The sequence below is a fragment of the Canis lupus genome, chromosome 4 (genome assembly GCF_011100685.1).
Source record: "Canis lupus familiaris isolate Mischka breed German Shepherd chromosome 4, alternate assembly UU_Cfam_GSD_1.0, whole genome shotgun sequence".
Taxonomy (NCBI): Eukaryota; Metazoa; Chordata; class Mammalia; order Carnivora; family Canidae; genus Canis; species Canis lupus.
Genome location: NC_049225.1, coordinates 29,997,574 through 30,018,219, shown reverse-complemented (window position 1 = coordinate 30,018,219; position 20,646 = coordinate 29,997,574). Strand labels below are relative to the sequence as shown.

The 20,646-nt window shown below is 48.7% G+C and overlaps 1 protein-coding gene across 1 annotated transcript; it reads left to right on the top strand.

The window, feature by feature from the left end:
* Positions 1-514: 514 nt before the first annotated feature.
* On the top strand, positions 515-14,577 carry PLAC9 (placenta associated 9). Its single transcript, XM_038534470.1, has 4 exons — positions 515-601; positions 11,281-11,378; positions 13,266-13,389; positions 13,805-14,577. The coding sequence occupies exons 1-4, from the start codon at positions 550-552 to the stop codon at positions 13,849-13,851; spliced, it is 321 nt and encodes a 106-aa protein (XP_038390398.1). The 5' UTR covers positions 515-549; the 3' UTR covers positions 13,852-14,577.
* The last annotated feature ends 6,069 nt before the right edge of the window (positions 14,578-20,646 follow it).

The window sequence follows — 20,646 nt, the reverse complement described above, 5'->3', positions numbered from 1 at the left end:
CGGAGGGATGCGCGTCTGTTCTTCGCAACCGGTTGTCACTCTTCACTGGTTCCCTCGTAAGAGCGAGTTAAAGAAAATCTCCAGCACGTGCTCATTTTCCATCTACGTGGAAAGCCACGATTTTACCTTGAGTTTTGCAGAAGTACCTTTTTTTTTTTTTTTTTTTTTTTTTTTACCAATGCCGCGACCCCGTTCGCAGCACAGGGAGCGTCTGTAAAAGGCAGAGGAGGCCGCGTGGGCCTGGGGCGCGGGTGGACGGGGGGGGCTCACCCTCCGCGCGCTCGGGGCGCAGGTGCGGGTCCGCGGGGTGCGGCTCCTGGAAGGCCTGCGCCCGGGAGCGGGGTGGGGGCCCGGTGCCCGGGGCCCAGCCCTGTCCGCCCCCGTCTCCTCCCGGGGGGTCTCCGAGGGGGCGGGTCGCGCGGGCCGCGGAGCCCGGAGCCGCCCAGGAATCTCGGCGCGGGCGGGAGCATTTCCTGCGGGCGGGGGCGGGGGCGGGGGCGGCCGGGGGCGCGGCCGGGGGCAGACGCGCGGTGCGCTCCCGCGGGCAGCATGCGGCCCCTGCTCTGCGCGCTGGCCGGCCTGGCCCTGCTGCGCGCCGCGGGTGAGTGGGGGCCCGGGGGGTCGGGGGGCCCGGGGGCGCGGGGCTGGAGGAGGAAGGGGGGGCAGGCCGCCGAGGGCGCACGCACGGAGCGTTGCTGAGAGCGGCCGAGGGTGCAGGAAGGGCGCAGAGAGCCGACGCCCCGGGAGACGGCGGGGACCGAGGTGCAGGGGGCAGGGTGGGCGCACGTCCCGCCGCACCCCCAGCTGCCGCCCGAGGGCCTGCAGAGGCGCCCGGGCCTGGGGTGACGGGCCGTGCGTCACCGGCACAAAGGCCACGGCTTCACCTGCCGTCTGGCGCCCCCAGGGCGCTGCGGTCTGGGTGAGGAGGGAGGCCGGGGTCCCTGCTCCCGGAGATCTTCCCTGAGGGTCCGAGCTGCCTGGGGTGGAGCGGGGAAGCTGGGGGGCTTGGGGGCGGGCGGGAGGGGCCCTCGGGGCGCTGCACGCACTGGGGACCCGGCCTCGCGCTCCCCGACGGCAGTGTCGGTGCTGCCCCTCCGCGGGTGGGGCTCGGGTGGGGCGGCTGCGGACTCCGGGGCCGCAGGTGCTCGCCCCACCTCCCAGGCTCCGCCCCTCGGCCGGCCCTGCCCCCCAGGTGCTCACCCGTCAGCCCGGAGCCAGAGGGTGGGAGTCCCACAGGTGAAGGGCCCTGCGCTAAGACGGAAGCCTCCCGCCCCGGCCCCTGCTGGGGCACAGCCAGCTGCGGGAATGAGCACCCAGGGGCAGGGTGGAGGCTAGTGCTGATCCTGCGCAGCCCCGGGTTGAGTTTCTTGGGTGAGTTGCCTTCCCCCTGGGGACGGTGTTTCCCTCTCTGTAAGTTGGGGGAAATGATGCCCTGATGCCCACCCTGCAGAGCTGGCTGCAGAGATGGAGAGAAGCGCCCAGCGCGGCATTCAGCACACGCAGGCTCCCTTTCTCATCCCCTCAGCTCCACTGATCTCTCTGAGCCTCAGTTTCCCCACCTCTTAATTACGGAAGGCCCACAACTGCCTCCCCACAGGCCGTGTGAAGAGTGGCGGGGACTAGGCTCAGCACACAGCCCATGGAGCAAGTCCTTTCCTCCTTCCTCCCCTTGGCCCTCCTCCCGAGTCCCCACCTCCAGGAGCTGAGGGCACAAAGCCGAGGCTGTGCTCCCCCAGGGGGAGGGAGGAGCTGGCTGCCACCCACACGTGGCTGACGGTGGCCCTTTTAGTCATGACCCATATATATACTTTGATTTAAAACCCTTTTTAAACATCCTTTCTGATTATGCACGCTCATTGCTACAGATTTTTTTAAAAGGGGGAAAGCATAAACGTATTGATGTAATCTCTCCGAGTTCACATATGTTTGTGTATGATCTTTCAGACTTCAGGCAAATTACCATTGTTTTCCTTAACTTTTGATTATGAAATCTCTTGGATATAAAGACAGAACAGCACAGTGCGCCCCGTGTACCTACCGTCCTGCTTCAGCTATACTGTTCCTCGGCCAGTGGTGTTTCCTTTGTCACCCATTCTCTTCTTTCCCTCCAATAATTTAAAAGGAAATTCCAAGCGTCATATATTTTCATCCATAAATATTTCCTTAAGTATCTCTAAAAGATGTCATTTTTTTTTTAAGTTCAGTTTATTTAAGTAATCTGTATACCCAATGTGGGGCTTGAACTCATGACCCCAAGATGAAGAACCAGCCAGGCAACCCAAAGAGAAGTAATTTTTGAATAAACATAACTGCAATACCATTATCATACCCTAAAAACGGGAAATAAGTTCTTTTTTAAAAGATTTATTTATTTATCTGAGACAGAGAAAGACAAAGGGCAAGAGCAGGAGGAGGGGCAGAGGGAGAGGGAGAGAGAATCTTAAGCAGACTCCCTGCTTAGCACAGAGCCAGATGCAGGGACTTGGTCCCACGACCCCAAGACCACAACCTGAATGGAGCAAGAGTCCATCGCCCAACTGGCTGAGCCACCCAGGCGCCCCAGATGATAATTTCTTAATATTATCAAATATGCAGTCAGTGTTTAAATGCCCCTAATTGTGTCATGTTGTTACATTTGCTTTTGTTTTATCAAATAATGTACACACATTGCTTTTGGCTGATAGGTCAGTTACATTTATTTTATTTTGTTTTATTTATTTTTTATTTATTTTTATTTCTTTTCTTTTTTTTTTTTTTTTTATGATAGTCACAGAGAGAGAGAGAGGCAGAGACACAGGCAGAGGGAGAAGCAGGCTCCATGCACTGGGAGCCCGACGTGGGATTCGATCCCGGGTCTCCAGGATCGCGCCCTGGGCCAAAGGCAGGCGCCAAACCGCTGCGCCACCCAGGGAATCCCTATTTTTATTTCTTATTATAATTTTTTTAATAATAAATTTATTTTTTATTGGTGTTCAATTTGCCAACACACAGAATAACACCCAGTGCTCATCCCGTCAAGTGCCGCCCTCAGTGCCCGTCACCCATTCACCGCCACCCCCCGCCATCGTCCCCTTCCACCACCCCTAGTTCATTTCCCAGAGTTAGGAGTCTTTATGTTCTGTCTCCCTTTCTGATATTTCCACCCATTTCTTCTCCCTTCCCTTCTATTCTCTTTCACTATTATCTATATTCCCCAAATGAATGAGAACACGTTTGTCCTTCTCCGATTGACTTACTTCACTCAGCATAATACCCTCCAGTTCCATCCACGCTGAAGCAAATGGTGGGTATTTGTCATTTCTAATGGCTGAGGAATATCCCATTGTATACATAGACCACATCTTCTCTATCCATCATCTTTCGATGGACACCGAGGCTCCTTCCACAGTTTGGCTATTGTGGACATTGCTGCTATAAACATCGGGGTGCAGGTGTCCCGGCGTTTCATTGCATCTGAATCTTTGGGGTAAATCCCCAGCAGGGCAATTGCTGGGTCGTAGGGCAGGTCTATTTTTAACTCTTTGAGGAACCTCCACACAGTTTTCCAGAGTGGCTGCACCAGTTCACGTTTCCACCAACAGTGTAAGAGGGTTCCCCTTTCTCCGCATCCTCTCCCACATTTGTGGTTTCCTGCCTTGTTAATTTTCCCCATTCTCACTGGTGTGAGGTGGTATCTCATTGTGGTTTTGATTTGTATTTCCCTGATGGCAAGTGATGCAGAGCATTTTCAAATGTGCTAATGTGCATGTTGGCCATGTCTATGTCTTCCTCTGTGAGATTTCTGTTCATGTCTTTCGCCCATTTCATGATTGGATTGTTTGTTTCTTTGCTGTTGAGTTTAATAAGTTCTTTATAGATCTTGGAAACTATTTTTTATTTTTTTAATATTTTATTTATTCATGAGAAACATACACACACACACACACACACACAGAGAGGCAGAGACACAGGCAGAGGGAGAAGCAGGCTCCATGCAGGAAGCCTGACGTGGGACTTGATCCCAGGTCTCCAGGATCAGGCCCCGGACTGAAGGCGGCGCTAAACTGCTGAGCCGCCCAGGCTGCCCTCTTTTAATATATAAGGTCTTTTCCCTCCTTTTCCTTAAAATGTATTTGTGGAAGCAACTGGATTATTTGTCCTATAAAGTTCTCCACATTTAGATTTCAGCTGATTGCATCCACCAGAAGTCATCCAAATGTTCTCTCCCTCGTATTGTCTATAAAAACTGGTAGTTAGATCTAGAAATGTTTGCTGTTATGCAAGAATATGTTAAGATGGTTTGTTGCTTTAATTTGCATCTCTTTGATTACTACTGAGCTTGGACTTGTTTTTTATATCCATATTGGTCATGTCTACTAATTCTTGTCAGTTGTCTCAGACTTTCCAATTGTGGTACTGGGGTTTTTTATATTGATCTGTAAAAGCTCTTTATATATTGATGGAAGCTAACTGCTTGTGATACTTATAGAGCTCTTTTTAAAAATTAAGGTTTCTGATGAGTTCCTTCCCTGTTTTCCTATCAGAGGGATCGGAAGTCCCAGGGCCTGGTTCTTTTACCAATTGTCACCCCTGCCTTAGGGCCCTCTGGGCATGCTCTCCCTGTCCACCACTGCTCCACATCCCTGTGGCCATCTGTCTTCCACTGGGATTCTGCTTTCTTCTTCAAGTAAAAGAGGAAGATGCCGAAGGGCTGTTGTGAGGATCATGGCATTTCTTTTTACAAAAATGGATATTGTGGGAGTGAACAATTAAAGATAATTCAATCTGAGGACACCTTTGGGCTCTTATGGGGCCCCAAGACAAATGCCAAGGTGTCATGTATGTGAACAGGTCCCCTTTGCCCCATACCTGTCCAACCCCTCATTTTGTAACTGTGTCCAAGTTTGGTTGCTCGGTGAACAACGGGCCAGTAAGTTGAGAAGTAAGATGTTGGGGTAGGAAAGCGACTTTATTTGGAAAGCCAGCAAACTGAGGAGTTGGTGGACTATTGTCCCAGAGAGCCACCTCTCCAAGCATGAGAGTCGAGCTTCTTTGATGTTAGCAAGAGGAGAAGTGGGAGGGGTTGGAGTCAAAAGGTAACTGATATTTGTAGACATTGAAAAAGCTCATTTGAGGGCCCCTGGGGGGCTCTGTGGGTTAAGTGTCTGAGTCTTGACTTCAGCTCAAGTCGTGATCTTGGGGTCCTGGGGTCGAGCCCCAAGACAGGTTTTGCACTGAGTGCAGAACCTGCTTGAGATTCTCTCTCCTTCCCCTTCTGCCCCTCCCCCCCATCTAAAATAAATAAATCTTTAGAAAAAGGAAGAGGTTGTGTACCTTCTTTGTCCTTGGTCAGTTGATCTTTGCGTGTAGGAAGCTGGTCATGTCGTTCCCATAGACCTTAAACATAGCATAGTTATCTCTGTACGTACCTCTGTACCTCCTCCAGTGGAGTAGCTTTTGGGTAAGAAAGCAGTTATTGTAAATCTTGGTTGTAAACAAAGTTCCTTTAATGATTAACATGCCTATGTACTTGGCTAAGCAAATGTTTCTAAGCTATAGATCACAGTGGCTAGGGAGATAGAAGCAATGTGGAGTCAGACAGGCCAAGTTTCTCCCTGTTCCCTTTTACAAAGGATGCAGCTGAGACCCCAAGTTGGGAGGCCTTTAACTTACACAAGGTCACATGACTGCCAGTGCCCAGTGTATACCCTGTCAGGCTGGTAGGATTCAGTCCCATCCCTACCACCTACAAGCTGTGTAATCTTGAGCATGTTACTCAGTCTCTTTGGTAGTTGGTTTTCTTTCTTTTTAAGAAAAGAAAAAATGTATTTATTCGAGAGAGAGAGAAGCAGAGAGAGAAGCAGGCTCCACACAGGGAGCCCAACATGGGACTTGATCCTAGGTCTCCAGGATCAGGCCCTGGACTGAAGGTGGCGCTAAACCGCTGAGCCACCCAGGCTGCCCAGTCATTGGTTTTCTAATCTGTAAAAAAGGGATATAGGAGTACTGAGCTCTTAAAAGAGTCAAATGAGATGATGTACGTAAGCACTCAGCAGAAAGCTTGGTGAATAATGAGCAATCACAAAATCCACCGTAGCTTTGAATATGAAGTATGGTTATGCCTGTTGTAAAGGTGAAGAAACCAGTGGGGTTGGCTTATAAGAGGGCAGAGAGCTGGGTCAGCACTGTGCCTCCGAATCCCTGTGGGAGAAGCCCCTCCCAAACATCTCATGGGCCCTTGTATAGGTTTATTCCTAGAATAGATGCCTCTCCATCCTGAGAATTGGTTGAAGCGATCCAGCAGAGCATTGGCTCCATGTGGAGAGGTGGAGCCCTGGGGAGGACTCCCTGCCTTGCTCGGCCTTCAGCTCCCCTGGTAGATGCCCTACATGGCGTTTGCACATTACATGGCACTTCCAAGTCATCATCAAGTGCATGAGTCCCTTTAAATCAACACTGCAATCCTACAAAGTAGACCTGGCAGGGCAGATGCAAAGAGCCTCGGAGGTGGGACTGCTTCTCTGACATCCAACCTTGTGTGCTTCCAACAGCGCGTGCACAGAGGTTTGTCCTGGGTGGCTTCTTAGACCTTCTCCGCCTTGTGGGCTTTTGCAGTCTACTTCTGAATGCATGGATGAGAAAAAAAAATAATGTGGAAAAAATCATGTGAAGTTGAGGGGGCCCGTTGTTATAGTAGCCTTACCTGGCATAATCAGATACCAAATGTACTGGAATGACACTGATACGCTCTCTGAGTGATCAGCAAGACTTAGATCCCCATCTAGAAAATGACCAGAGACCAAGGAAGATAGGAGGATGTGTCTCTCGCAAAATGAAACCAAGGTGTACCTCAGAATCTGAGCTGTTTTGGGGGGCGGGGGCTCTAGGTTCTCTCTCCTGGTTCAGCCAGAGCAGTTCCACATATTGGAGTTCTTCATGTAATTGTTTGAAAATAGTATTCTGCTTTAAAAAAAAAAAAAAAAAAAAGTTAAAAACCACTGATGGTTTTAAATGAATCCACAAATTTTCAAACCAATATTGAATGTGGTAAATTTTATTATTCTATTATATTGAATGTGGTCAAATGCAGTTAATCCCTAAGTGACAAATGTGACTGGTCAAAGCAGGGTATGTCTTTGATGATCCAGAAGGCGCACACAGCGAGTTCCAGGGGCACCTCTGATGGGTCATCACAGAAATCATTTGAGTTGGGCATGCTTTCTTAGTGTTCTAGTCCCAGATACAAAAGGACTCCTCTGCCTGTATGGACGAGGGCCATACTTCCTGCTTCTTTGGATGGGGCCCCGGTGGCCATGTCCCTTTAACTGGAGAAGTGAGCCCCGCACCTCTGCTGGGCCCCTGGCCTCCACCGCAGCCTGCTCTCACCAGAGCGCTGCGTTCCACCCATGGCCTCCCTCCAGGATGCACATAGGCCCTGAGTGGGAGCCAGGCCAGGGAAAACAAGCCGACATCCAAGAAGGTCCATTTCCCAACTGGCCGGGGCAAGGAGGGCGGGAGCGGAGGAACCACAGCCTTGGCTCCTCCAGCACGATCATGGCAGCCCTGCATCCTTCCCCACTCTTGAGCGTCCCAACAACCCCGTGAAGCAGGCATTACCCCAAGCCCCTACCCACGATGAGGAAGCTCAAAGAGAATGGAAGACACCCAACTCCTCCTGCCTTGCTGGAGTTTCGGGTCCAAGAAGCAACTTGTCTTTGCCTCACACCAGTTCTGTCCTTGTAGCTAATTTAGGAGGCCTCTCGAGAAGCAGGCTCTGGAAGACAGATCGGCATCCTGTGCGAACTACGGGAGGAGGCGCAGGGCGGGGGGCAGTGCCTCAGGCCTCCCCACCCCGGGTTAGCAGGGAGGCCGCAGAGGCTCGGGGAGGAGAGGCAAGTTTCCCGTGGGAAACGGGCCTACGCCAGTTTGTGGCCGAGCAGGGTGAGAACAGGGGTCCCCAGTGTGTTCCCAGTGAGGTCATTCCGGGAGTGAGGGCCCCGCCCTGGCTTTCCCTCTCAGCTGAGCTCGCGGGGAGGCCTGGATGAGCTCACGGACACTTGTGCAGAGGAGTCCAGGACGCAGTTCTGTCCAGATGTGAGGCATTAGTGCTGTGTGATGTGGAGAGCGACCTCGGCCAACCCTTTTCCCCGGAGGGGTTCTAGAGCCAAGTCCGACCTCATTGCAGACATGTACAAAACAGGATGTTTTAGGCCAATGGAGGGGAGCAGGTTCGTGTTGTTCATGACTTACAGGGCTGGCGGGTCCTCACACTTGGCCAGCCGGGTCAGACCGCCTCCCCTGGCCCCGGCTGGGTCTGGGAGGGGGCAGGCCGCTGGGGGAGGGATGCGGCCAGAGGCCCGGGAGTGGAGCCTGCAGAGGGGGGTGTGGACACTGACCCACCCTGACAGCCCCCCTCTCCCGGGACAGCCCTCCCTGTGGGTGAGAGCGGCCCTTCTTGCCCCCAGGACGTCCTTCCTCTCTCAGCTGAGCTCCCCAGTTCTTTCAGCCCTTCACCCTCTAGACCTGCCTCTGCCCATCAAGGGCCCAGAACAGAGCACAAGCCTCCAGGTGGGGTCCCTCGGGCCACCCGCTTCCTCCCTGAACACTTCCCCTCCACGCAGACAGCCCACGATGGCTTCCGCTTTTTGTTAACAGTCCCCTCAGACAACTGGTTTTTATTATGGAAAATTTCAAACCAAGAGCAGAGAATGAACTCCCACGTCCCCATCACTCAACTTCAACAATTGTCCATCCTGGCCCGTCTCGTTGGGCCACCCCGGGCCTCCCCCCACTCCCAGGCCTGGATTACTTTGAAGTGAATCCAAGACATCATATAGCATTTCATCGCCAAATATTTCAGTACGGATCTCTGGAAGACTCCCTTTAAAAATATCAATACTCCAGCGGTGCAGAGAGGAAGAAATAACCTAAGTACCATTGTAGTGTCCGCCCCCTCCCCAAAGCAGCAAGACCACTGTCTTTTTTTTTTATTAAGATTTTATTTATTTATTCATGAGAGACACACAGAGAAGCAGAGACACAGGCAGAGGGAGAAGCAGGCTCCCTGCGGGGAACCTGATGCAGGACTCGATCCCGGGACCCCGGGGTCGTGCCCTGAGCCGAAGGCAGATGCTCAACCTCTGAGCCCCCCGGGTGCCTCAAGACCACTGTCTTTTGAAGAGGCTTTCTTAAATTCAGTGGTGGGAAACAATGAAAAGGAGAATATGGAAACAAATTACTTTCCATAAAAGATGCTTAGTGGAAGGATGTTTTGTCTCTGCTCTTGGTTCTCGCCCCTCAGTGGAAGAGCTGGGATCCGGATGGAGTTGGAACAGGAACATCTCAGGACACGAGGGCGGGGAGGGTGGGGGGAGCCTCTGGAGAGCTCTGGAGGGCCAGCTCGCTGCGGCGGGGCAGGAGAGGGCCAGGGTGCTCGGGGTCCAGTCATTTGCTCACCTTGCGACCTTGAATGACCTGGTCATTCATCACCAGCAGAATGGCTCACCATGTCCGTCCTCGCCTCGAGACCTGCCAGCCTTCTGGGTGACTCTGTAAGCCCCCCCGGCAGCCCTGCCAACACCAGGGCCTTACCGGTGCGACAGTGGTGCACCGAGGTAGATCAAGTCCAGTGACTCCTGCCCCCACCCTGCCTCGGATGCCCACGGCAATGGCCACGGCCTTGATATTGTCACTAGGAAGCCACTCCCCCTCTCAGAGTGGAAACTGCAACGTTTGTCACCACTCATTCCTTCTGCCACTCCATCATCTTACCAAGCCCTCCGGTCCCTTCCTTCCCTCCGTTTCTCCGAATTTATTGGTCCTCTTACTGGCCAATGATTCCCCTCTTACTTTACCAAGTGCGTAGAGGCCCGTAGGTGAGAACCCACCCTGCTTCTTGGCCCTCGGGTCCAGGTCTACCTTGCCCATTTCTGCTGGGCTCCGTCCTCCCTGGAGCACCGTCTGTGGCCCTCTCCACCGCTGGGTCCCAAGCCTGTCCTCTGGGCTCTCCTGACCCGGAGGCTGGTTATCAGCCTGGTTGTTTCTTCAACTTAAAAGAACAGAAACAGCAAGAAACATCCTGTAGACCGTGTGGTCTGCTGTCCCTTCCTCCACAGCCACGCTTCAGGAAAAGCTTCCCCAGGCTCCACGTTTCTACCTCCCGACTGCGCTTCCCTCCCTCGTCCCACAGCCTCTAGGCCTCGCTTTGCCTCCACTGCTCGGTGGACAGAGCCGGGGTGGAAGGTAGCCGTGACCTTGCTGCTGCTCTTAGTCCTCACCTCGCTAGACTGCTGCTTGCGGCCATCCTCAGGGAAGCTCCTTGCTGCGCTTCATTTTGGGGACAGTAGCCTTTCTCCTGAGAGTCAGGGTCCTCCAAGGTTCCAGCCAACTCTGACATCCCCCTGGGCGTCTTGGGGTCACCAACCCTGAAACCTGAGCTCAGAAGCAGGCCTCTGAGACTTCTGGTGTGAGGGCTCAGGGTGCGGAAGAACCAAGGAGGAGAAAAGTGATGAACCAAGACCCGAACAGGATGGACCTCAGGTCCTCCACGTACTCGCCGTGTGACACTGGACATAGCATTTCACCCTTGTGTGCATCCACCGGGGGATAATAAATAGGTTGCCGTAAAGACTGATGGAGTTCACACATTTTTAGTGTACTATGTGGTACACAGTAAGTACTCATTAGGTGTCCGGTATTACTACTTAGTCACCAGTGTCAATGCGGTCGCTAAAGTGTGTCCCCTCATCCTCTCTCTTCCTACTGCACTGCCTCCCCTCGTCGCTCCTTACACCGATTACCGCAATGACTCCCTGCCTTCAAAGACAAATCCCTCCAATCCATTCTCTGGATTTAATAAATTCATATGTGGCCATGTGACTCTTCTGTTGAAATAAACCCCAAAATAAGCATCATGGTTTGTTTACTGGGGCCTCTGGCTTTGTTTCCATGACCCACTCTCCTCCCATCCATCCTGCACTTTCCAGCCACGCCAACCCCCTGAGGATTTGGACACGGAACCGTGCCATTTTCTGCCTCTCTATTTGCACACACATCCTGGCTGGCTGGACCCGTCCCTCCCTTCCTTACCTTACCAAGTTCAGGCAGCCCCTCTCGGAAGAAGCCCACCTGGGTATATGACGGCCTTAGAGACCAGTGATTGAGGCAGCCCCATCCTCACTCACCCTCAGCCTTCCTTGGCTTCCCTTTGTGACTGTTTTCAGGACCCATGTCATGGGGCCCAGGGCTTTACAGGGGTCTCCAGTGTCATAGGAAACGGTGACAAAGCTTGTGTTCCCACAGCTGCCGAACCCTTTGTGCCCTCCCATGGAGACCCAGCCTGGAACACAGGGTGTGACAGACACATGGCTGTCCACGACCGGTTAGACGTCATAGAGGAGGTAATCAGGGCGGCTTGGGAGGAAATGCAGCTTCGGGACCACCTGCCAGGCTGGTGGCTTCATAGGGCTCAGGAGAATCTTGCTTTGGGAGATGGGGGAGCAATCCTGCTCCCTGGCCCACCCCGGGCTGTGGGCTCACCAGCCCTCAACAGACCCTGCCTCCCCCGGGTCCCTGCTTCTACTCAGCTGAGGTCTCTGCGTGATTGCACGATGGCACGGTGGACGTTCAGTCCCTGGGGCTGGTTTTACAGCTGTGGTTTGTAAGCTGGGGCCTGTAAACTCGTGTGGGGAAAAAATTGCACTTTATTTTCACAAACCTTTAACTGAAATTTAGCATTCCCGTTCACGATAAGCACAGACAACCAACTGTAGTAGTATTACCGGTACCGTGACTTGGTTCTCAATAGAAATCACGGAGAATTTCATCCCATTTACAGTTGCTGTGACTGTGTCAACCTGTCACTCGTAATCAGTTATGTCAAAATTACAGTAGTTGTTAGAGCTGACGTTAGGTCGTGTTATTTAATGAGTAAATAAAGAGATATTTTTAGACCGAAGATTTATTTTTTATTTTTTTAATTTTTATTTATTCATGATAGTCACACAGAGAGAGAGAGAGAGAGAGGCAGAGACACAGGCAGAGGGAGAAGCAGGCTCCAGGAACCGGGAGCCCAACGTGGGACTTGATCCCGGGTCTCCAGGATCGCGCCCTGGGCCAAAGGCAGGCGCCAAACCGCTGCGCCACCCAGGGATCCCAAGATTTAGTTTTTAGCCCTTGAATGAGATTTTAACGCAATAGGAGTCTTCGGAAATCCTACGTGCTTTTTTTTTTTTTTTTTTTCCAATTAAAGTGTTTTTCGGAGAGGGGGGATCTGTGCGTCTCCCCAGGCTGGTTTTTTTTTTTTTTTTTTTTTTTTTTTTTTTATGATAGTCACAGAGAGAGAGAGAGGCAGAGACACAGGCAGAGGGAGAAGCAGGCTCCATGCATCGGGAGCCCGACGTGGGATTCGATCCCGGGTCTCCAGGATCGCGCCCTGGGCCAAAGGCAGGCGCCAAACCGCTGCGCCACCCAGGGATCCCCCCAGGCTGCTTAATGGGGTTGTTCACCACGGAGTGAGGACCCTCCCGCCCCAAGCGGTCCGAAATCCCAAGCCTGTCATTTGGCGGAGCTGCCACCAGGGGGCGGGGCGACAAAAGGAATGTGCGCTCGCAGGGGGGTGGGGGTGGGGAATCCCCGGGGAACTGAGGGGCCGCGAACTAGGAGGCCCCAGGCCCCCTGGCGCTCAGTTCTCCCCTCCTGGGTCGCTGCGGGCTCCTTGGGATGTGACCAATGAAGCAAGACTCCGCACCGCCCTCGCGCCCCGCTCCTCCCTGCTCCCCCCTCCCCCCCTCCTCCCTGTTCCCCCCTCCCCTCGCTTCTCCCCGCTCCTCCCCCTTCCTCCCCGCTCCTCCCCGCTCCTCCCCGCTCCTCCCCGCTCCTCCCCCTTCCTCCCCGCTCCTCCCCCTTCCTCCCTCTTCCTCCCCCTTCCTGCTCCTCCCCGCTCCTCCCCCTTCCTCCCTCTTCCTCCCCTTCCTCCCTGCTCCTCCCCGCTCCTCCCCCTTCCTCCCCGCTCCTCCCCTTCCTCCCTCTTCCTCCTCCTTCCTCCCCACTCCTCCCTGCTCCTCCCCCTTCCTCCCCGCTCCTCCCCTTCCTCCCTCTTCCTCCTCCTTCCTCCTCGCTCCTCCCCGCTTCTCCCCGCTCCTCCCCCTTCCTCCTCGTTCCTCCCCGCTTCTCCCCGCTCCTCCCTGTTCCTCCCCGTTCCTCCCCGTTCCTCCCCGCTCCTCCCCGCTCCTCCCCGCTCCTCCCGCCTCCCTGCGCCCCTGCCCGGCTCCCATCTCTGGTTCCAGACGGTGGAGAAGACGGTGGAGCATCTGGAGGCCGAAGTGAAAGGCTTGCTGGGTCAGCTGGAGGAGCTGGCCTGGAACCTGCCCCCGGGGCCCTTCAGCCCCACGCCCGACCTCCTCGGAGACGGTGAGCTGCTGGCCTGGCAGAGGGGACAGCCTCGGGCTGGGGATGGGTGCCCGCCGGGGCGGAGGGGACCGGCACCCCCAGCTCAGCCCCACCTGGGCACTGCAGCCTGGCACCTGGTCGGGCTTCTGGAAGAGCTGGTGCAGGTTGCCCAGGGCCCACTTCACACCCTCCGGACACGGAGCTGCTGCCTCGTCCCCGGGCCATGTGCCCCCCTTAAAGCTCTTGGGCTCCTTTCAGGTCCCTTGCAAGAAACCCCTCCTGCGCCACTACAAAACCCTCTAATGGGCATCAGGGGGGCTGCCTCCGCTCCCTCCCTGTGCCCTGTGATCCCTGGCATGGGAGTTGGGGGGGCACTGGGAGGGGTGGGGGAGGGCAGGGGACTTTCAGTGCCCCTGAGCTGCCCCTTCCCTTTCAGATCACTTTGGAGCACTGGAGCCAGAGCCACCCAGCAGCTGGAAGTGACACCTTGTGGAACAGCCATCCTCTGAGAGCAGAACCCTGCATCCTGGCCTGCCTTCCTCAACTTTGTGCAAAATTAGAGCTACTCCCTTGGTCCCCGCTGCATCCGCTGCCCGTGACCCCTATAGCCACAGCCCCTTCTTCATCCAGTCCCACCCTTGAGGCTACAGCCTCCTGCAGGTGCAGACCTGCAGACCCTCGGGGGGGGGGGTGTGCTTCTGCCCTCCTCATTTATAGGGGCACACAGGGTGGAGTTGGTTCACAGGTGAGGCAGCTGAGGCCCGGGATGGTATGGTGACAGGTGCACACGCCCTCAGAGTAGCCTCCCCACTCAAAATGTGGCCACTGATGAGCAGCAGTGGCATGACCTGGGAGCCCGTCAGAAATGCAGAATTGTGGGGCCCAACCCAGACCTCCTGATCAGGATCCACGGTCCAGTGAGATTCCCCAGGGCATAGATGTGCAAATTTGTGTGCAATTTTTTACAGTTCCCTACTGAGGTATAATTCACACAACATAAATTTCAAAATGTTTAACCATTTAAAACCACATAAAGTCAGTGGCTTCACATAGTTGTACGCTGATTCCAGAACATTTTCATCATCCCCCAAAGAAACCCCGTACCTATAAGCAGTCACTTCCCATTCCTCCTCCCACCATCCCTCAGATATGCTTGTCTCTATGGACTTGCCTATTCTGGACATTTCATATAAATGGAATCATACAGTATGTGGCCTTTGTGTCAAGCTTTTTTCTCCACTGAGCATAGTGTTTTCCATGTCGGAGCACGATCACTGCTTGATTCCCTTTCGCAGCTGGTGATAGTCCGTCGTATGGCTGTGCCACATTTTACTCAGGCATCAGTCGATGGCCATTTGGCTTGTTTGCACGTTCTGGCTATTATGAATAGTGCTATGAATATTAGGCACAAGTTTTTGTGGGGACATGTTTTCTTTTCTCTTGGGTCTATAACTAGGGATGGAATTGCTGAGTCAAACACGGATTCCATGTTTAAGTTTCTAAGGAACCACCAGACTGTTCTCTATACCACTTTACGCTCCCACCAACAGTATGTATTTAAGGTTTTTGATTTTTCCACATTTCACCAGCTGTCCTTTTGATTATAGCCATCATACTAGGTGGGAAGTGGTAACTCACTGTGGTTTTTTTTTTTTTCCCACTATGGTTTTAAGTTGCATTTGTCTAATCATGATGAGCATCTTTGCTTGTGTTTTCTTGGCCATTTGTCTTTTTTGGAGAAATGTCTATTCAAGTCCTTTGCCCATTTTTAAAACTGTGTTGTCTTTTTGTTGTTGAGTGGTTAAGAGATCTTTATGTATTGTGGATACATAAAGGCTTTTATCAGATCTATGACTTGCAAATATTTTGTCCCATTCTGTGGACTGTCTCTATACTTTGACAGTATCTCTCGAAATACAAAAGTTTAATCTTGATGAAGTCCTATTAACTATTTGTTGTTGTTGTTTCCTATGCTTTTGGTGTCATATCAGAATCCATTGCCAAATCCAAGGTCATGAATATTTATTCCTGTTTCCTTCTAAGATTTTTATAGCATTAGCTGTTACCTTTAGTTCTTTGATCTACTTTGGATTGTTTTTTGTATATGGTGTGAGGTGGGTCTTCAACTTCATCCTTTTGTTTGTGGATGTGCAGTTGTCCCTGCATTATTTGTTGAAGAGAGTATTCTTATCTCATCAAATGGTTCTGGTACCCTTGTCAAAAATCAGTCAGGACAGATGTTTAGGTTTCTCGATTCCATCCCATTTATATATCTATCTTTATTCCAGTATTACACTGTTTGAATTACTGTAGCTTTGTAGTAATTTTTGAAATCAAGAAGTGTGAGATCCCTGACTTAGTTGTTCTTTCCAAGACTGTGTTTTGGCTATTTGGGGGACCAGCCCTTTGCAATGCCATATGAATTTTAAGATCACCTTGTCCAGGTCTGCAAAAAGGCAGTGGAATTTTTATAGGGATTAGCCTAAAACTGCAGATCAATTTGCAGAGTATATATCTATACTATATCAATAATACCAAATCTTCCAATCCATGAGCACAGGATGTTTTCTCTTTTTTGTATTTTTCGGTGTACAAGTCTTGTAAGACCTAGTTAAATTTATCTTTTTGTTTGTTCTTTTTGATATTATAAATGGAATCTTAATTTTATTTTCAGATTGTTCACTGCCAGTATACAGAAACACAACTGATTTTTAGTTTTTTTAAGCATTTTTAAAATTTAAATTCAATTTGTCAACATATAGTATAACACCCAGTGCTTATCCCATCAGATGCCCTCCTCAGTGCCTGTCACCCAGTCACCCCATCCCCCCACCCACCTTCTCTTCCGCAACCCTTTATTACCCAGAGTCAGGAGTCTCTCATGGTTTGTCTCCCTCTCTAATTTTTCCCACTCAATTCCCCTCCTTCCCTTATAATCCCTTTCACTGTTTCTTATATTCCACATATGAGTGAAACCATATGATGTTTGTCCTTCTCCGATTGACTTATTTCACTCAGCATCATACCCTCCAGTTCCACACAACTGATCTTTGTATTTTGATCATGTATCCTATATTCTGCAACTCTGTCAAATTAATTTGCCTCTAATAATTTCTTTGCGTATCTGATTTATGATTTTCTACATAAGATCGTGTCATCTGTGAATAGAAAGTTTGACTTATTTCCAATTTGGATACCTTTTCATTTTCTTGCCTAATTGCTCTGTCTAGAGTTTCCAATACAGTGTTGACTAGTAGTGGCAAGAGCAAACATCTTTGTCTCATTTCTGATCTTAGGTGAAAGCTTTCATTTTTTCACCATTAAATAATTCAGTGGCTTTTTTAAAAAAAGATTTTATTTATTTATTCATGAGAGAGACAAAAGAGGCAGAGACATAGGCTGAAGGGGAAGCAGGCTCCATGCAGGGAGCCCTATGTGGGACTTGATCCCAGGACCCTGGGATCATGCCCTGAGCTGAAGACAGATGCTCAACCGCTGAGCCACCCAGGTGTCCCCAGCTGTTGCTTTTCATAGATGCCCTTTATATCAGGTTGATAAATATGTTTAGTTTCTTATTTTTTTATTTTAATCATCCAAGTGTTGGGTTTTCTCAAATGCTTTTCTCCATCAGTTGATTGTGTGGTTTTTATCTCCCTTTGTTCTCTTAATAATGTGTATTGTATGAACTAACTTTTGTATATTGAATGATCCTTGTATTTCTCTGATAGATCTCACCTGGTCATGGTAGCTAAACCTTTAAATATGCTGCTAGATTCAGTTTGCTATTTCACTGAAGAGTTTTGCACTATTCTTGTGGTCTCTGTCTGGCTTTGGTATCAGGGTAATTCTGGTCTCATATAATGAGTTAGGAAGTGTTCCCTCTTCTATGTTTTGGGAAGAGTTTGAGCAGGGTTGGTGTTACTTTGAATGCTTGATTGAATCCACCATGAAGTCTGCTGGTCCTGGCTTTTTCTTTGTTGAGAGGGCTTTATTAAAACTGACTTAATTTCTCTTTTTTTAAATTTAATTTCTTATTACAGGCGTATTCAGATTTTCTATTTTTTCTTGAGTCAGATTTGGGAATTTGGGTTTCTAGGAATTTTCCATTTTATCTAGGTTATCTAATATGTTGACATACAACTGTTAACAGTATTTTCTTATAATTTTATGATAAATTTAAAATAAATAAGATTTTATTTCTATAAGGTTGTTATTAATGTTCCCACTTTCATTTCTGACTTTAGTAACTGGGTCTCCTCTTTATGTCAATCTAAAAGTTTGTTAATTTTATTGATCTTTCCAAAGAACCACTTTTTTTTTGTTTTATTGATCCAATTGTTTCTCTATTCTGTTTTATCTGTGTTCTAATATTTATTTTCTTCCTTCCAGCTGCTTTGGGTTTAGCTTGTTTTTTGTTTTCTAATTCCTTAAAGAGAAGGTTAGGTTATTGGTTTGAAATCTTTTTTTCCTTTTTAGTGTTGGCATTTATAGCTATATCCTTCCCTCTGAACATTTTTTTCAAAGTATGTTTAGCTTCCACATATTTGTAAAATTTCCAGATTTCCTCCTGTTAATTTCTAATTTCATTCTGTTGTGGTCATAGAAGATATTCTGTATAGTTTTGATCTTCTAAAATTTAGATTGTTTTGTGGTTATGTGGAGGATTTTTCATGTGCACTGAGAAAAATGTATACTCTGTTGTTGGTGGCTCAACTGTTCTGTATGTCTGTTAGGTCTAGTTGGTTTATAGTGTTGTTCAAGTTTTCTCTTTCATTATTATCTTTTGTCTAATTGTTCTATCCAGTAGGAAAATTAGATGTTGAAGTCTCCAACTAATACTATTTCTCCCTTCAATTCTATCAGGTTTTCTTTCAAGGTTTCTGGGACTCTACTGTTAGGTGCATGTATATTTATAATTGTTATCTCGATGGGTTAGCCTTTTTATCAGGATACAAATGTCCTTTGTCTGCCAATCTCTGCCTTTTTGAGAGTTTATGCCATTTATATTTAAAGCAATTACTAACAAATAAAGGCTTGTACCATTTTGCTATTTGTTTTCTATGTTATATATTTTGGGGCTCCTTAGTTCCCCCATTATTGCCATATTTTCTGTGAGATAGATGGGTTTCAAATATACCATTTTTATTTCCTTCTCAGTTCTTTTATTATGTTTTAGTTATTTCCTGGGAGTAAATTAACCTCTTAATTGGAAAAAAAGGAAAGGATTTATTTATTTATTTATTTATTTATTTATTTATTTATTTATTTAGAAAGAATGCAAATGGGGAGGGGCAGAGAGGAAGAGAATCTCAAGCAGATTCTGGGCTGAGCATGGAGCCTGATGTCGGGCTCGATCCTATAACCCTGAGATCATGATCTGAGTTGAAATCAAGAGTTGAGTACTTAACCAACTGAGCCTCCCAGGTGCCCCTAACATCTTAATTTATAACAACCTGTTTTGAATTAATACCAAGTTTCAGTGGTATATAAAATCTTTGCTCCTACATAGCTCCACAACCTTCCTTTATGTTACTGTCACAAATTACATCTTTATACATTCTGTGCCCGTCACCAGTTATAATTATTGTTTGGTGTCGTCTTTAAATCATATAGAAAAAAAAAAAAGAGCTACCAAACCAAAAATCTATATATTAATGTTTATGTTTACCTACGTACTTACCTTTACTGTCTTTTCTTCTGTCATATGTATTTGAGTTACTGCTCAGTATCATTTCAGCTTGAAGGACTTTCTTTAGTGTTTCTTATAGGGCAGGTGTACTAGCAGCAAACCATCTCGGTTTTTGTTTATCCAGGAATATCTTAATGTCTCCTTCATCTTCAAGGAATATACTGCCAGATATAGGATTCCTGGTTGACATTTCTTTTCTTTCAGCACACTAAATATGCCATCCCTTCTGTCCTGCATGGTTTCTGACAAGAAGTCAGATCCCTTGCATATGAAAAGTTGGTTCTCTACTGCTTTCAGGATTGTCTTTTGACAGTTATAATGTGTCGCCATGTGGATCATTTTGTTTATCCTGCTTATAGTTCACTGAGCTTCATGGACATGTAGATTAATTTTGTCCATCAAATTTGGTAAGTTTTCAGCTATTGTTCCTTCAGCTATTTCTACTTTCTCTCTTCTCTCCGGACTCCCATTACACATTAGTACACTTGATGCTGTCTCACAGGTCTCTTAGGTTCTGTTAATTTTTCTTCATTCCCTTTTTCTTTTGTTTCTCAGATTGGGAAATCTGAACTGGCCTATCTTAAAGTTTGTTGGTGCTTTCTGCCTTCTTCAATAACCTCTTAAACCCCTCTAGTGAATTCTTGACTTTTATTGTACTTTTTCAACTCCAGAATTTCTATTTGGTTCCTTTTTATAATAACAGAAATTTTATGTCTTTTGTTTTAATATAGATTTTATTTCTATTATGAAATTATAAAAAGGAACCAAATAGAAATTTGCATTTTAAAAACCATTTAAAGTCTTTGTTTAATTCCAATATCTGAGTTTTCCTCTTTCAGATTTCTTGTTTTCCTGTGTATGGGCCCTATTTTCTTGTTTTGCATGCCTCAATTTTGTTGAAAAGGAGGCATTTTGAACATTATATTGCCACAACTCTGGAAACCAGTCTTCCCCTTTCCCAGAACTTATTGTTGCTACTTTCTGTATTAGTTGTAGTTTAGTGAATTTTCTGAACTAATTTTTTATTGTCTTTTGAACTAATTTTTAAAAGTTTGTATTGTCAGGTGAGGCTATCAAAGTCTTTGAATTCAGTTAGCTTAGTGGTCACTAATGATTCAACAAATTTCCTTAAACTTCTGGAACCAATTCCCTGTCCTACACCCCCAAACCTCCCAGTCTTTGTGGATGTGTTCTTTTATTTATTTACTTACATTTGTTTTTATTTAAGCTCTATCTGCCAACATATAGTATAACACCCAGGGCTCATCCCATCAAGTGCCCTCCTCAGTGCCCGTCACCCAGTAACCCCATCCCTGAGGATGTGTTCTGTATGTGTCGGAGCCAAGTGGTCTATGACTCTGCCTCAGCCTTCACTTCCCACTTGTGCAGAGCCAGAAGGTCAGCCAAAGGTAGCACTTAGAGCCTTCTCAGGTTTTTCCTAAGCATGCATTCTGCCCTGGGCATGTGTGTGGCCTTCTAGATTGCTAGGGTGGGAGCTCTCCAAAACCATTATTCCCCAAAGTATCTCATTGTCAGCCTCTCTTCCCTGACCTTTCAGTTTCCTGTTTGCCCCAACAGTTATCCCTCCT

What these genes read in the sequence shown, in the direction of transcription:
- PLAC9 (XM_038534470.1), top strand. Translation starts at nt 550, where the DNA reads ATGCGGCCCCTGCTCTGCGCGCTGGCCGGCCTGGCCCTGCTGCGCGCC. An exon ending in GGTTAGACGTCATAGAGGAG is followed by an intron (nt 11,379 to 13,265) that starts GTAATCAGGGCG and finishes CTCTGGTTCCAG; the next exon opens with ACGGTGGAGAAGACGGTGGA. An exon ending in GCCCGACCTCCTCGGAGACG is followed by an intron (nt 13,390 to 13,804) that starts GTGAGCTGCTGG and finishes CTTCCCTTTCAG; the next exon opens with ATCACTTTGGAGCACTGGAG.